The sequence below is a fragment of the Corapipo altera genome, unplaced genomic scaffold (genome assembly GCF_003945725.1).
Source record: "Corapipo altera isolate COAL_440 unplaced genomic scaffold, ASM394572v1 62, whole genome shotgun sequence".
NCBI lineage: Eukaryota > Metazoa > Chordata > Aves > Passeriformes > Pipridae > Corapipo > Corapipo altera.
This window is the reverse complement of record NW_020884894.1, coordinates 11,195,515-11,208,395: the sequence shown is the minus strand read 5'-3', so window position 1 is coordinate 11,208,395 and position 12,881 is coordinate 11,195,515. Positions and strand designations below refer to the sequence as shown.

At 60.4% G+C, this 12,881-nt stretch overlaps 3 protein-coding genes across 3 annotated transcripts in view; 2 read left to right on the top strand and 1 right to left on the bottom strand.

Moving 5' to 3' along the window:
* Positions 1-123: 123 nt before the first annotated feature.
* ST3GAL2 (ST3 beta-galactoside alpha-2,3-sialyltransferase 2) lies at positions 124-12,427 on the bottom strand. Its single transcript, XM_027646929.1, has 8 exons — positions 12,387-12,427; positions 4,929-5,211; positions 4,413-4,838; positions 4,131-4,324; positions 3,662-3,841; positions 3,453-3,498; positions 3,175-3,294; positions 124-2,889 (listed from the first exon to the last, which is right to left on the bottom strand). The coding sequence occupies exons 3-8, from the start codon at positions 4,743-4,745 to the stop codon at positions 2,716-2,718; spliced, it is 1,047 nt and encodes a 348-aa protein (XP_027502730.1). The 5' UTR covers positions 4,746-4,838; positions 4,929-5,211; positions 12,387-12,427; the 3' UTR covers positions 124-2,715.
* LOC113948942 lies at positions 5,557-10,668 on the top strand. The gene is made up of 4 exons (XM_027646972.1): positions 5,557-5,727; positions 7,389-7,466; positions 8,060-8,221; positions 9,142-10,668. Exons 1-4 carry the CDS (start codon positions 5,557-5,559, stop codon positions 9,592-9,594), a joined length of 864 nt encoding a protein of 287 aa, XP_027502773.1. The 3' UTR covers positions 9,595-10,668.
* Positions 12,428-12,565: 138 nt separating the features above from the next.
* The window catches only part of FUK (fucokinase), an 8,594-nt gene continuing 8,278 nt past the window's right edge, over positions 12,566-12,881 (top strand). Inside the window, exon 1 of the mRNA XM_027647133.1 lies at positions 12,566-12,779. The gene's annotated coding sequence lies outside the window, so the exon portion shown is untranslated. The remainder of the gene's footprint in view (positions 12,780-12,881) is intronic.

Sequence of the window (12,881 nt, the reverse complement as noted above, 5' to 3'; positions counted from 1 at the left end):
GGGGAGAGCAGAGCACCTGAGCCCCACCAACCCTCCCATTCCCTTTCCCTCCTCTCGTGACTGGGTTTGGGTGCAGGCAAAGGCACAGCAGTCAGGGCTACCAGACGAAAACCCCCAAGCAGATTTGATGCATGGTTTTTATTGACCTTTAAAAAAAACAGTTGTTTTAAGACAGTTGTGTGCAGAAGTACCCATGTACACAGAGGCTACGGGCCGAGCTGCCCGCCTGCTCCCAGCCCTAGCTCAGAGCACTGGTCTCTCTCCCGGTCCCAGTGGAGCAGGAGGTGACGGGTGCTCGGATCAGGCACCGCGTGATGCAGACTAACCTTTACCAGGTGGGCAAGCCTGGGCACCCCCTCCCTGCCTGCCCCCCTGCCCGTAGCCTCTGCCTACATCTCCTCTATGTACAGTACAGTGGTGCGCCGGCCGCGTGTGCTCCTGCCTGCGGCCCTGCCCGGGCAACGCGAGTGCTCGCCAGTCCTGGTGGGACAGCTTAAATAAAACATAATAATAATATAATAATTAAAACAACAACAACAAAAAAAGAGGGGGTAGGGGAAGGAAGTTAGCAAAAAAAAAAATACTGTCAGGGCAGCCCCGAGCTGTGAACACACCCTTTGCCAGGTGCCAGCACTGTGCTGCTGCAGGGTTTGGTACCCGGGCTTGGCACCCGGCGCCTCCACTTGCCCTGTGATTGTCAGGCCAGGCCGGGAGCTGGTCTGGCCTCATCACACTAGATTTGGCCTTTCTAGCCACCAGTATAGTGGCCTGGGTGTGTCCCTCTCTTCCCAACTAAGATCCAGCCTGGTGCGAGGAGGGTACGACTGCCAGATACATTGGCCAAGTCCCTGCTGCCGGCACGGGAGCGGGCACAGCCTGGCGTGGCCGATGGGAGATGGTCAAGGCACTCGTTGTTGCTTGTGGTTTTGTGGTTTTTACTTTTCTTCCCCGTAAAAAAACCAGACAAAACAAAAACTAAAAAGCCACCCAGGAAGGTGGAGAGCAGGGCTCGCTGCCACCTGCCTCTGTGCCCCAGGGCTCGACGCTGCCAGCGCTGGGGCAGCTCCACACCTACCAAAACCCACCACAAAACTCGAGGGTTTAAAGCCCTGTGGACAGAAAAGCTGAATTTCCCCAGCCCAGGGGCTCCTGAGTGCCTGCTCCAGGTGACCAACCCACACCCTGGTGTTTGATGATTGCAGAGAGAAACCTCAAAGAAAAAAAGAGAAGAAAACCCTAAAAAACAACCAAACTGAAGCAGAGAAACAGGTAAGAGGCTGCTACAGAAAAGCCAGACACAAAAGGGTAAAAATCCTCAAAGCCCAAAAAAACCCTATGGTGATTGTTCCTCAAACAACTATTGCAGCCAGGCAGTGTGGGCAGGGCTTCCCCAGCTGGGCACAACCCCACAGCCCCCACCCCACTCTTGGCACTGGCTGCACAGGTGGAGGGTCCCTCTCTGGGGGACCTTTTCCATGATTGCCTTTTTCTTGAGCTTTCCAGCACCTCCTAAAAAAAAACCCCAAAAAAACACAAACCAAAAAAAAACCCCCACCCATCTGACTGACCCAAAGAAAAGTGGTTTTAATGACACCTCTGGGGAGGCAGTTTACTTCAGCATCTCCCTGTCTCATGCCTGTCCAGCCTGGGAAGCCCTGGGGACCCTGAAGGCACCAGCTGTATCAGACTGGTCTGAACCAAGTACCACCCTCGCAAATGGAGCAGACTTTGGGATTTCAGCTTCTCACCAGAGCTCTTCAGAGCAACACAAAAGCAAAAGCACAGTTCAATCACCCTCTAAAGCTTATCTCTAATCTGTTTTTTCCCAGCCTGAAAGCGAAGGAAATCCTGTCTCCTTGACCCTGCTGCATCCCACAGCCTTGTGAATCCTGCAACCGCTCACAGAGCCCAGCCAGAGGGACTGGGCTGCTGCTCCTGTGGGTTTCTGAGCTGCCTCCTGCACAGTCGCTCCCAAAATCTGTCATATCCTTCCTCAGTCCTCGGGTAGAGGAGCAGGGATCCTGTGTGTTGAAGTCAGGGCTCCTCTTCATCTCCCAGCCCAGCTGTGCCAGTGATCACCAGCCTGCAGTGGAGCTTTGGCAATGATCGGCTTCCTGCAGCTGCCAGCTCCCCATGGATCCACGTGCTGGGACCTGCCTCTGCTGGGAGCCTTCTCTGGAGAAACGAGGCATCGGCTGCCCCAGGTGGGAAAAAAAAAACCAACAAAAACCCAAAATAGAGGAAAAAAGAAGCAGCTGGTTCCACTGGTGAGGCTGCGCAGCCGCCGCGGCTCCCTCAGCCCCCTCGGCCCAGACGCTGGTGCTCGAGGGGTTCCCCAAAGTCACCCAGCTTCGGGGTGGGGGGTTGTCTTGTTTTAAAAAGAGCAGCATTTGGTTTGACTGTAGAGATGCGAGGCGGCTGCCCCCGCCGCCTGGTCAGTCGCTGATTGTGTTTATAAATCCTTTCTCAGCTGGGTTTCTTAATAATAATAATAATAATAATTATTAAAAAAAAAAAAAGCAAAAAGTCTCCTTTAGCTCTGAACCTGATTGGCTGCTGGAGGCACCAAATATCGCCGGGGTGGCTCCGTCAGCGGCGCGGAACCGGCGCTGCCCGACTGGTGTTCGTCGGCCGAGGCCACCGGGGAGACCCTCGCCCTCTGCCCCCGCAGGCAGCAGGACCCGGCAGAGCAGGGAGCCGGGGGCAGCACAGCCCTCAGTTGCCCCGGTAAACCTCGATCTTGCTGGTTTTGGCCAGCATGTCGATGATGTGCGCCTCGAAGTCGGCATCGTGCACCCCCGTCTTCCTGAACTCCCCCGCGTAGCGGTTGTTCTCCCAGTAGTGGTGCCAGTTCCCCCGGCTGTCAGCGCCGAACCCAAAGACGTTCACCTGCAGGGGCAAGGAAGGGAGTGAGCCAGAACCCATCCCCAGGCTGGGGGACCCCCTTGTCTGGGCACCTGATGCAATGCCAGGGTGATTTTTCTCCTCCCTGTCTCCCTGCACAGCCTTCCCACCCCTCAAGGGTGCCCATCACCATGGTGTCAGGCAACCAGAGCAAGCGAACGCTGCTGCGGTTGGACCCAAAGAATCCACCTCCTTCCTTAGCCCTGCAAGGTTCAGGATCCCAGCAAACCCACCCCGTGCCAGCCGGGAGCTGAAGGAGCCATCACCTACCTCGTCGCAGACGTGGAGGGCGAAGAAGAGCACCAGCATGCCAGTGGAGGGATAGCGGCCGTGGTGCTCCGTCCAGCGGTCGTGGATGTACTTGAAGAAGGCAGGATTGTAGATCTGTACCTGGGAGGATGGGCTGGGGTTAGTGCTGGAGCCCCAGCCATGCCCCTGTCAGCACTGGCACCCCGAGAAGGAGCACTGGTAGCCCTGGGGGCTGATGGGGTAACAGGGGCTGTGGCCAAATAGGTGCTCATGGCATTGTGGGGATGAGCCCCCCGTACCTTTTCTTTGTCCACACGCAGAAAAGGCTTCACAGGTGCGTATGTGCTGGGAAAAGAGGAAAGGCAGGTGAGCTCTGGGGTCCCACACCTCCATCTCCAGCCTGAGCTGCCGAGGGAGGAACCAGTGAACTCCCTCTGCTCCCAGGGGAGCTGTCCCCAAGGTAGGTGAGTCACCAGCCTGGTGCTGCTGGTGCCCACTGGGTACTTACAACCTGATCTGGCCAGTGGAGAGGGCACTGGCGATCCAGAGCAAGTCCAGGGTTTTGAAGGGCACCAGCACAAAGCTGACGTTGGCGGGCAGGTTCTTGGCACTCTCGGGGTACATGAAGTGGTGTGTGGTCCGACCACCCACGTCGCCCTCAAAACCCACTGTGGGGGCCTGGTTCATCCTGGGGAGAGAGCCAGGAAGGTCACACCACCCTCCCAGCCCCCCCGTGCCTTGCAGGTGACACGGATGTCCCCCGTGAGCTGCTGAATGCTGCCAAGGAGCAGTTTCCCAGCCTGCTCATGCTCAGAGTGCTGGGATGACATGAGGGTCCCCCCCAGCCAGCCCAGGGGAGGTGGCAGGGCTGGACCCACTCCCACCCATCCCAGCACCTGGAGGTGCCAGCATCTTGTGCTGCCCGTGGGCCTGGGGGTGGGCAGTGCCCCCAGCAGTGCTCCCCGACCCTCCCTCACCGCATGATGAAGTCGTGCCCGTCGATCTCCGGCCCGTAACCGGAGCCACGCAGGTTGCCTGAGTTGCCGACCACGGCACAGCGGCGGCAGCGCCGCGGGTCACGGGAGCGGTAGGGATCCTCTCCTGGCACGATCTGGAAGAGCTTGCTCAGGACCTCGTGGGTGTTTTGGGACTTGAACTGGGGCTGCAGCATCTGCAGGGAGGGAAGGAAGGCAGGGGGGCATCAGCCAGCGACCCCCCCGTGCCAGAGCACATCACAGCATTCCCATCCCTGTGCTCACCATCCACCACCTCTGCACATCGGGCGGCAGGTCCATGTTGTCCTTGGTCCACACCGGGGACACGCTGCCGTCATAGCGCCCGTCAAACCAGTCGGTGGCCCCGGGCTCCTCGGCGGGGCAGCGGCGGCAGGCGCAGCCCCGGGGGTACGGCCCCGCCTTGCTGAGCCGCTGCATTCCGGCGTAGCCGGGCACCAGCTTCACCCGGTGGATGCCGCCCAGCCCGCCGGGGTCCAGGTAGGCGATGCTGTGGTGGGAGTAGGTGAAGAGGAGGGACATGACGAAGACGAGCAGGAAGGCGGTCGAGAGGAAGCAGAAGCGCAACGAGCACTTCATGGTCGGCGGGTGGCTGAGCCGGGGACGGCGCCCGCTCCGGCACAGGGCGCGGGCATAGGGCGCGGGATGGTGTCAGCCGGCCAGCAAGGCTCCCTGCGGGAACGACAGCTTTAACTCCCTGCGGTGCCAGCGGGGTGGGGGGTGATGTAGAGCCCTCCGTGACCCACCGCACCGGGCTCCTACCTGCTGGGCTGCAGCTTTCCATCCGCGTTGTTCAGCCGCGGCGAGGGCCCCCGGTGGCTCCGAGTGCCAGGTAGGGAGCATCTGCTGCTGGCCCCGGCCGCGGGGCTCGGGCACGACTCGGCTCGCCCGGCTCAGCCGCGGCACCGCGTCCCGGCGGCTCCTCCGGGTCCCGGCCCCGGCTGGCGCTCAGCTGCCACGGTGCTCGTCATCCCCGGGTTTAGCTGATCCGCTGGCACCGGGCCCGCAGCTCCTGGCTCGGGAACGCGGCCACCACGACACCGGCCTGGAGCGGGAAGGAGGGGACAGCGGGTCACGGGGCGGCGATAGAGCCGGCAGAGCTGGAGGAGGGCGCCGGGGGCTCAGGAGTTTATTCCCCACTGAACGCGACGAAACGGCTCCCGGGCCATCCCTGGCACAGGGTACGAGCCATCCCCAAAGGGGACGAGCCGGCGCACGGTGCGAAGGGAGCCGAGGTGCCAGCACTGCTGTCTGTGCCGGGGAAACCCCCGCAGCTCCCGGGCCGTGCCCTCCCTGTCCCTGCCAGACAAAGGCTCAGCCACGAACTCGCCTACGGAGCCGAACAAGGGGCTCCTTTTCCGTAGGCTCAATCCTCCTTCTCTATCACGCCATGAGCGGCCCCTCCAAAACCCTCTTTTCCGGCTGCTGCCGCCGCCGAGACACCCGGGAAGCGGCTGTTCCGCAGCCTGACGGGCACCCCGGGGACCGGCGCTGGGACTGTCCCCCCCGCCCCGAGTGGCAGCATCCCTCAGGGAAGGTCACCCGCTCGCTCGTGATCCTGGCGGGTAAAAATAGCCAGGGCAGAGGTGCCGGCGCCTGCGCCCGGGCAGGGACGAGAGGGGCGGCCAAGCCCCCCGAGCCGGGGGGAGGGCAAAGCCAGATCCCCTTCCTCGGCCAAATTTAAAAAAAAAGGCTGAAAATCCCCTTTTAGCTCAGTTACTGAGCTGGGACAGGATCCAGCATCTCAGGAGAATGGAGATGTGACCTCCCCTCCAGGCCTTTTTTTTGGGGAGAGGATGACCCCCCAACCCCCCCCCAAGGCCAAACCCTGCAGTGGCATCATCTCCACAGCCCAGCCCTGGCTCCAGCTAGGCCAGCATGAGGCTGGCAGCACTAATTAGGAGCTAGCAGGCACCAGGATGCCTCTTCCCTAGGAAAAACATCCTCTGGAAGATGCTGGTTTTCTTACAAGGGACAGAGACTCCTGCACCTCCCAAAAAATTCCTTGGGATGGGGGGAGACTATGGACCCCAAAGTCTCCCCCAGCCCATTGCATGGATGCCTCCTGCCCAAATCCTTAACCCACTGTCAAATATTTGTTCAAGTGGTGACAGTCTTTAAAGGAAAGAGCCAAAAACCAAGGGCACATCCCAGTCCAAGTCCTTTCCCAGGCTCTGGGGGAGGCATTTAAACACAATTACATGCCACACACATGTCCAGAAGTGACTGCAACGAGTTCCTTGGGTTGCTGCCAGAGGGAAAAGCAGGGTGGCTGTTTTTCATACAGGGGAGTTTGGGATAAAGCCAGTACAAAGGTATATTCCCCCCTAAATGCACAACACTGGAAGGATTTGGAGGTAAAAGGCTAATTTCGTGCTTTTTTTCAGCTGCGACGTGGCAGGGGACGCCAGGCAGGATGGGCAGATCCCCTTCCCCTGCTCCCGCCGCTCACCATCCCACGGGGCTTTTTAAAGGCTAAAGGAAATGAGCTATCACGTGTGCTTGTGTTATTTTTGTTCCTGGTGAAAAGGGGGAAATCCCTTTCCGGCTCCCCAGCACAGCCTGGTCCTGCCTGATGCATCCCAGCCCTGGCAGCATCTGGAGCACATTTTGTGCTGGTCCCCCCCGACCCGGGGCCTCCCGGAACTGCCCCCGACCACAGCGGGGGGAACCCCCCCCTCCAGCCCAGCTCATGCGCGGTAAAAGAAGCCTTAAATCCCAGCGGCTGGTTTGAGTCATCATTTTCCTAGCAGGAGCTGGCAGCTATTTCCATCTGCACTGGTCCTTACAGCCCCCAGCAGGCACAGGGCACCCACACATCCACATGTACCCCAGCAATTTCCATGCCTTCCCTGCCCAATCCTAACCCAACCCGCCTCCACAAATAAAACCCCCCCGCAGGAGCACTTTGCACCAGATTTTTGATGTTTCCTTCTTAAAATAACAAGGGATTTCAGGATTTCTCCTGTGGTGAGTAAGCCCAGCAACCCAGCCATGCCACTAAATACCCTTCCACTCCCAAATTCATCCCCAGGATCCTAAATTGTCTCCTGGGTACCCTGTGCTCATCAAACACAAGTTTCTCTTTGATTGCAGGAGATAATGAAATGAGGCTATTAAAAGGTCCCAGCAAATTGCTCTGCTGCTTTTACAGCTGGATGGTTTTTTCCAATCATGTAATCCTTCATTTCAGGAGGAGTGCTGGAGTGATGTGACTGACAGCCCCAGGGCCTGGAGGATGCCTGTCCCTTCCCCATCAGCTGTAATGCCACCAGGCACATCCCCACCCAGCATCTTAAGGTCTTCTTGCCTTTGTTTGCTCGTTTCTAAGATATCCTGAGGTTGTTGGCACCAATTTCCAGGCCGATAAACGGCAGGGTGGGCACAGGAAGGAGCTGTCACTGGGAGATGGGATGTCACCCTGTTTGGGGCAGGGAGAGGAGTGGAGGAGCAGGGGCAGCACTGCCTGCACCAACTGCTGGTCTTCCCAGGGATGACGGGGCTGAAAATTCCCCCAGAAGTCCTCAGGAGATGCAGGTGACCAGGTGCCACCCATCCCATGGCCCCTGAGCAGGGACATCACTTCTGCCACCACCAAACCACTGACAGGGTGCCAGAGCAGTGCATGACTCTTGCAGGTGGAAGAGGGGGAAGCACACAGGGACCCCTTGGACCAGACCAGCATCTCTCCTGTTGTCATGATGGAATAACTGAGAGTTAGGGCTGAGGGTTTTTTGACAGGGAAGGAGTGGATGTGAGCTGAGTCTTCTCCCACCTCCTTCAGCCCCAGGCAGAAACACCGAGTGGTGACCTGTCCTTGTCTCAGACCCAACTTCAGCGAGCTGGATTATTACAAAAATGTATAAAACTGTTCTAATTTCCTTTCTTGCCAGGCCCGAGCGCCGCTGGAGGTTGCAGCCCCGCGGGCAGAGCACCGAGGAACGCGCCCCGCTTGCCTCCACGTCAGCTCCTGTTACCCTGGAAGGGATCATACCCTGCCCCTCTGCATCACTGGGCTTCCAGAGCCAGACCAAGAGCTGGCGAGAACAGCACAGGTAATGAAGAAGGTTCTCTCCTGCACTGTCCATCCAGAGGTGTTATATTTTCCCCGTGAATTTTTTTTCATCCCTAGAAGCTGGATGGGAGAGGAGCAGGGAGCAGACCCAGTGTTGGCACAAGGATGTTTCTCCCTGCTGTGGATCAGTGCCATGCAGGACTGATGGCCAGTAGTAGCTGAGCACCAGGTATTAAGAGAAGAAGCCAATTTCATGCATTAAGCCATCGCCACATCCCGACAGCAGAGAAGACCTGGTAACTTATTCTTCATCCTTTTAATTAATCATACTCTTATCAGCCAGCTCAATCAGCTAATGGAGCCAAGTTAATTGGGTTTCCCATGTTTTAAACCCTACTTGCACCCCTGGTTGCCAAGAGCAGCAATTCCAGCCTTTCCTTGTTCCTGGCCTCTGGAGGGGTTATTTTGGGTTTGTCCCTCAGTGCTGGGATAAGGCCAGGAACAAGCGTGGAGACCAAATCCCCAGCATGGAGCTGGGATGGAGCCAGCCTCGCTGAGGCAATTTCCTATGGGATTTGGGGGCACAGGGGAGTGCCAGCAGTGGGAAAGCTCAGAATAGAAGGCTCCCACCCTTGCTGGTGGATGGGTCTTGCAGGGACTGGTTCAGCAGCATCCCGAGCCCCTCGGCTCAACCGCAGTGGGAACCCTTGGGGAACTACACATCAGCTCCAGCACCCTGTGCTGCCTGATGGGGCCATGCTGGGTGGGCACTCTCCCCGTGCAAAGCCATCTGGCTCCAAGGGGAGCAGGCTGTCTGCTGCCAGCCACACTTCCATCTCACCCTCCCACAGCCGCAGACTGGGATCAGCACAATCTGCCTGGTCTGTGTCCCCCTCCCTGCCTGGTGCAGCAGGGCTGCATCCCACAGACACCCCTGAATCAGTCTCCCTCCCTCCTCAGGTGCCTGCAAGGACGTGGCCACACCACAGACGTGCTCCCCAGGACGGGCAGGGCCCCTGCTCCCAATCCATCACTGCAGCACCCCGAGTGTCCCCGCTGGCTGCCCTGAAGGAACCACTCTCCCTCCACCACCGCTGCTCGTTTTACCAGCCTGGGCCCTTTAGGTTTGTGCCTTCTGCCTCACCAGAAAAATATGTGCAGGAGTGTGGGATGGGCGGATGCTGCACCAGGGAGGTGCTGCTGCTGCTGTCGTTTGTTGCCCTTTGCCCAGAGAAGGTGAGCAGGGACAGGGAGCCCCACTGCACTTTCCTTTCCTCCACCCTGGGTCTCATCAGCACCGAGGCTGGGAGGCAGTGGAAAACCAAAGGCTCTCCTTTGGCTCTCCAGGGCTGGTTAATGGGTGCTGTGACCCACAGCCGCCCTCTCTCCCCCCCGGGGCACAGCCCGAGCTGAGAACTGCAAACTTGGCTCACACTGTGGGTAAACCAGCCCAGGTTTGCTCTGCCTGCAGGCAACACCCAGAGGCCTTTGATGTCATTAGGGAAATTGTACCTATGAGATTTCATCACCGGGAAGTTATGGGCCTCCCAGGCCAGAGGCCATCAATCCCAGCACAGCCCAGTTACAGCCAGGGACTCCCATTAAATGTAAAATTAGAGCAGTTCCACTGGCGAGGGCCCCTGACTTCTCTCTGCTAGCTGGGGCTCTGCTCAGACACCTGGGGAGAAGGGGGAGCATTTGCAGCTTCCTAATTAGCCCAATTACTGCTGCAGATCAAAAGTCTTTTGGTGGGGACATGGTGGCACCCGGAGCAAAGTGACTGCAGCTTGTTCTGGTTTCCCAAGAGCGGTTGTTGAGGGGGTTATTTTAGATTCCCAGCACTGAACTACCCCTCCAGTAAGAAAAAAAAAAATCCATATATCACAGTGCAGATATACAGATAGATGATATAAATTTTTGTATATATTTACCGCTTATCCACGTGCAGTTTTGGGGGTATCTTTGGGAACTTTGCCATAGAGCTGGGACCTAAATCTCTTGCATTTTCCAAAAAAAAAGCTTATGGAAGATACCGACGGCAAAGAGCGACATGAAGCCAGGAGGTGTCCCGGAGGGCAGCGTGGAGCCCAGCAGGGCAGGGAGAGGAGGTTCCCAGCCTCTCCCACCACATCCCAAGCCCCCGGGGTCCAGCGGGCTCTGATAAATCCCGGCTCACGAAGAAGCACTGAAGCCGGCCAAGAGAGCGATTCGCAGCTTGCACTCGTGCAAGAATTTAATGCGGCGGGAGCAGAGGAAAGCCGTGGAGCTGCCGGGACCTCGGTGTGCCGAGCTGGGCAGCATCGGGCGCGCCGAGAGCCCGCAGCGAAACCACCGCGCCCTCGGCACCGCCAGAGCCCTCCACCGAAAAAGCGGCAGTTTGGGGCTTGTTGGGGCATGAAAATCCGAGCGCTCCCCCAGCGTGCGGCTGCCGGGGCTCTCCCCGCCTGCCTCCGGCGCCGGCGAGGCGTGGGCGGCGAGCGGAGCGCGCCCCGCCGCCGTTCCCGAGAACCGCCATGAGCTCCTCGGAGGAGAGGGAAACGCTTCTGACAGGCAGCTGCCGCACACGACCGGCAGCGGGGCCGCCGCTCGCTGCCACATGGGGACAGACGGACAGACAGACAGACAGACAGACGGGCACGCGCGCGGCTGGGGTGGGGTTGGGGGCGGCGGGCAAGGCGATCCCCCCCCAGCCCGAGCTTCCCCGCTGCCGCCGCGACCTCTGGCTCTGATGGAAGGAGAGGAACAAGGAAAACCAAGCCCAAAGCGCTGAGGAACTTCCCGTCGGCGCTCACCGCCTTGGCCACTCAGGGCTGGAAACGGGGGAGCCCCGGATAATGCGGGGCAAAACTGCCTCCATCAGCCCACGCGTCTTCCTGGAGGGAATCTCAGCAAGTTTTGGGGGTTTGGTGTGATTTGGTTCCCCCCGGCCACGTGTTATGATTGCTGGCAGCAGGAGGGGACGCGGCCCTTCCTCCAGTCTGAGCCTGCACGCTGCCGGAGTGATGTCCTCCCCCCTAAAAATTCTCCTGCTGGGATGGGAAGCCCTTGCTCCAGGGAAATATTTGGGAGCTTTGGGATAAGTGCTCTGACTGCAGCTGGAGCCTTAGCAAAACCTTGCCTTTCCCCTGTGCCAGGAGCACCCAAGCCCCTGGCACGTGTGGGGACCCCTTGCATCACCAGGCCCTGAAATCCAGGCTCTGGCACCAATTCCACTCTGGCAGCCGTGCCTCAGCCAGGGAAACACCACAAAACACTGGGACAGGCACACCAATGAGATCTCACTCCAATGCCCGTGCTGGTGCCCCACACACAAACAGAAGCAGGCAAGGGACATCCCCTGCTCCGTGACAGTTTCCTACCCTGTCCCCAGGGACGCTCAGGCTGGTTGTGAAATCCTGGCTGCCACTACCTATGCAATGGACGCCATGTGTCACGCAGCCATGTGTCACACTGCTGCTGAGGGACCTCACACTGGCACTGGTGGGGACCAGGGTCACCCGCAAACAGCCCTCCCGCCGCGGTCCCCTCTGTGGCCACCCCAGCTCTGCCCACGGTATCCCGGGGCACTCGGCTGGAGGGAAGCAGCTCCATGAGCCCCAGCCCCGACCTCTCTGCCAGGGCCAGCATCCTCCCCGGTGTGAGTGCATCCTCCCGGGCAGCACCCTGGAGCTGCAGCCCGCGGCCGGGGCCAGCGCATCCTCCCCGGGGGCCAGCACCGCAGGGCCCGGGCCAGCACTTCGGGCCAGCGCAACCTCACGGGTGCGAACCCATTGCATCCCGGGTGGATCCTCCCGGCGGCCAGCACCCAGCACCGAGACCAGCACCCAGGACCCGCACCTGCACCCAGATTCGAGGCCAGCACCCCAGGGCAGCGCATCCTCCCGGGGCTATTCGGCACCCACCGCATCCCGGGTGGGTGCTCCCAGCAGCGGGACCGGCCGCCAGCACCGGGATCTGCACCGAGGAGCGGGGCCAACAACGGCGACCATCACGCCGGGGCTGAACCCAACGCACCCCGTGTGGATGCTCCCTGGGACCAGCCCCCAGCCCCAGGACCAGCCCGCAGCACCGGGGCACTCCCGCTCAGGCTCCCCCGCCGCAGCCCGCCATCCCCGCCGCCTCCCCGGCACCGGTGCCCCGAGCCGAGCCCAGCCGAGCCGAGCCGTGCCCGCACCCCCGCCCCGGGCCCGTCCCCGCCGCGGTACCTGGCTCAGCTCCGGCACGGCCCCGCCGCCGGGCTCACCCGGGCGCCGCCGCCACCGCCCTCCGCGCCGTGCGGGGCCGTGCCGTGCCGTGCGGGGCGGGGGGCCGGCCCCGGCAGCCTGGGAGATGTAGTCCTTGGCCTCCCGGAGGGGCTTGTGGGACTTGTAGGAGGCGAGCGGGGCCGCCTGCGCCCACCCGCCGCGCTGGGATCTCCGGGATCCCGGCCCGGTACTCACCCCGGCACATCGGCACCCCCAGCCCGAGTTAAGGGCATATCGGCATCCCCTGTACTCAGCCCCCGGTGCTCATCCACCGGGATCCATCCACCCCGGTACCCACCCGGCGCATCCGTACCACCCTGCACACTCCCGGTACCCAGTCCGGTACCCACCGCGGTACCGACCTCGGTTCCCATCCCTGTACCCACCCGGGGCACCAGCATCCCGGGTACCCACCCTGGTACCTACCTCGGTACCCACCGGGCGCACTGGCATCCC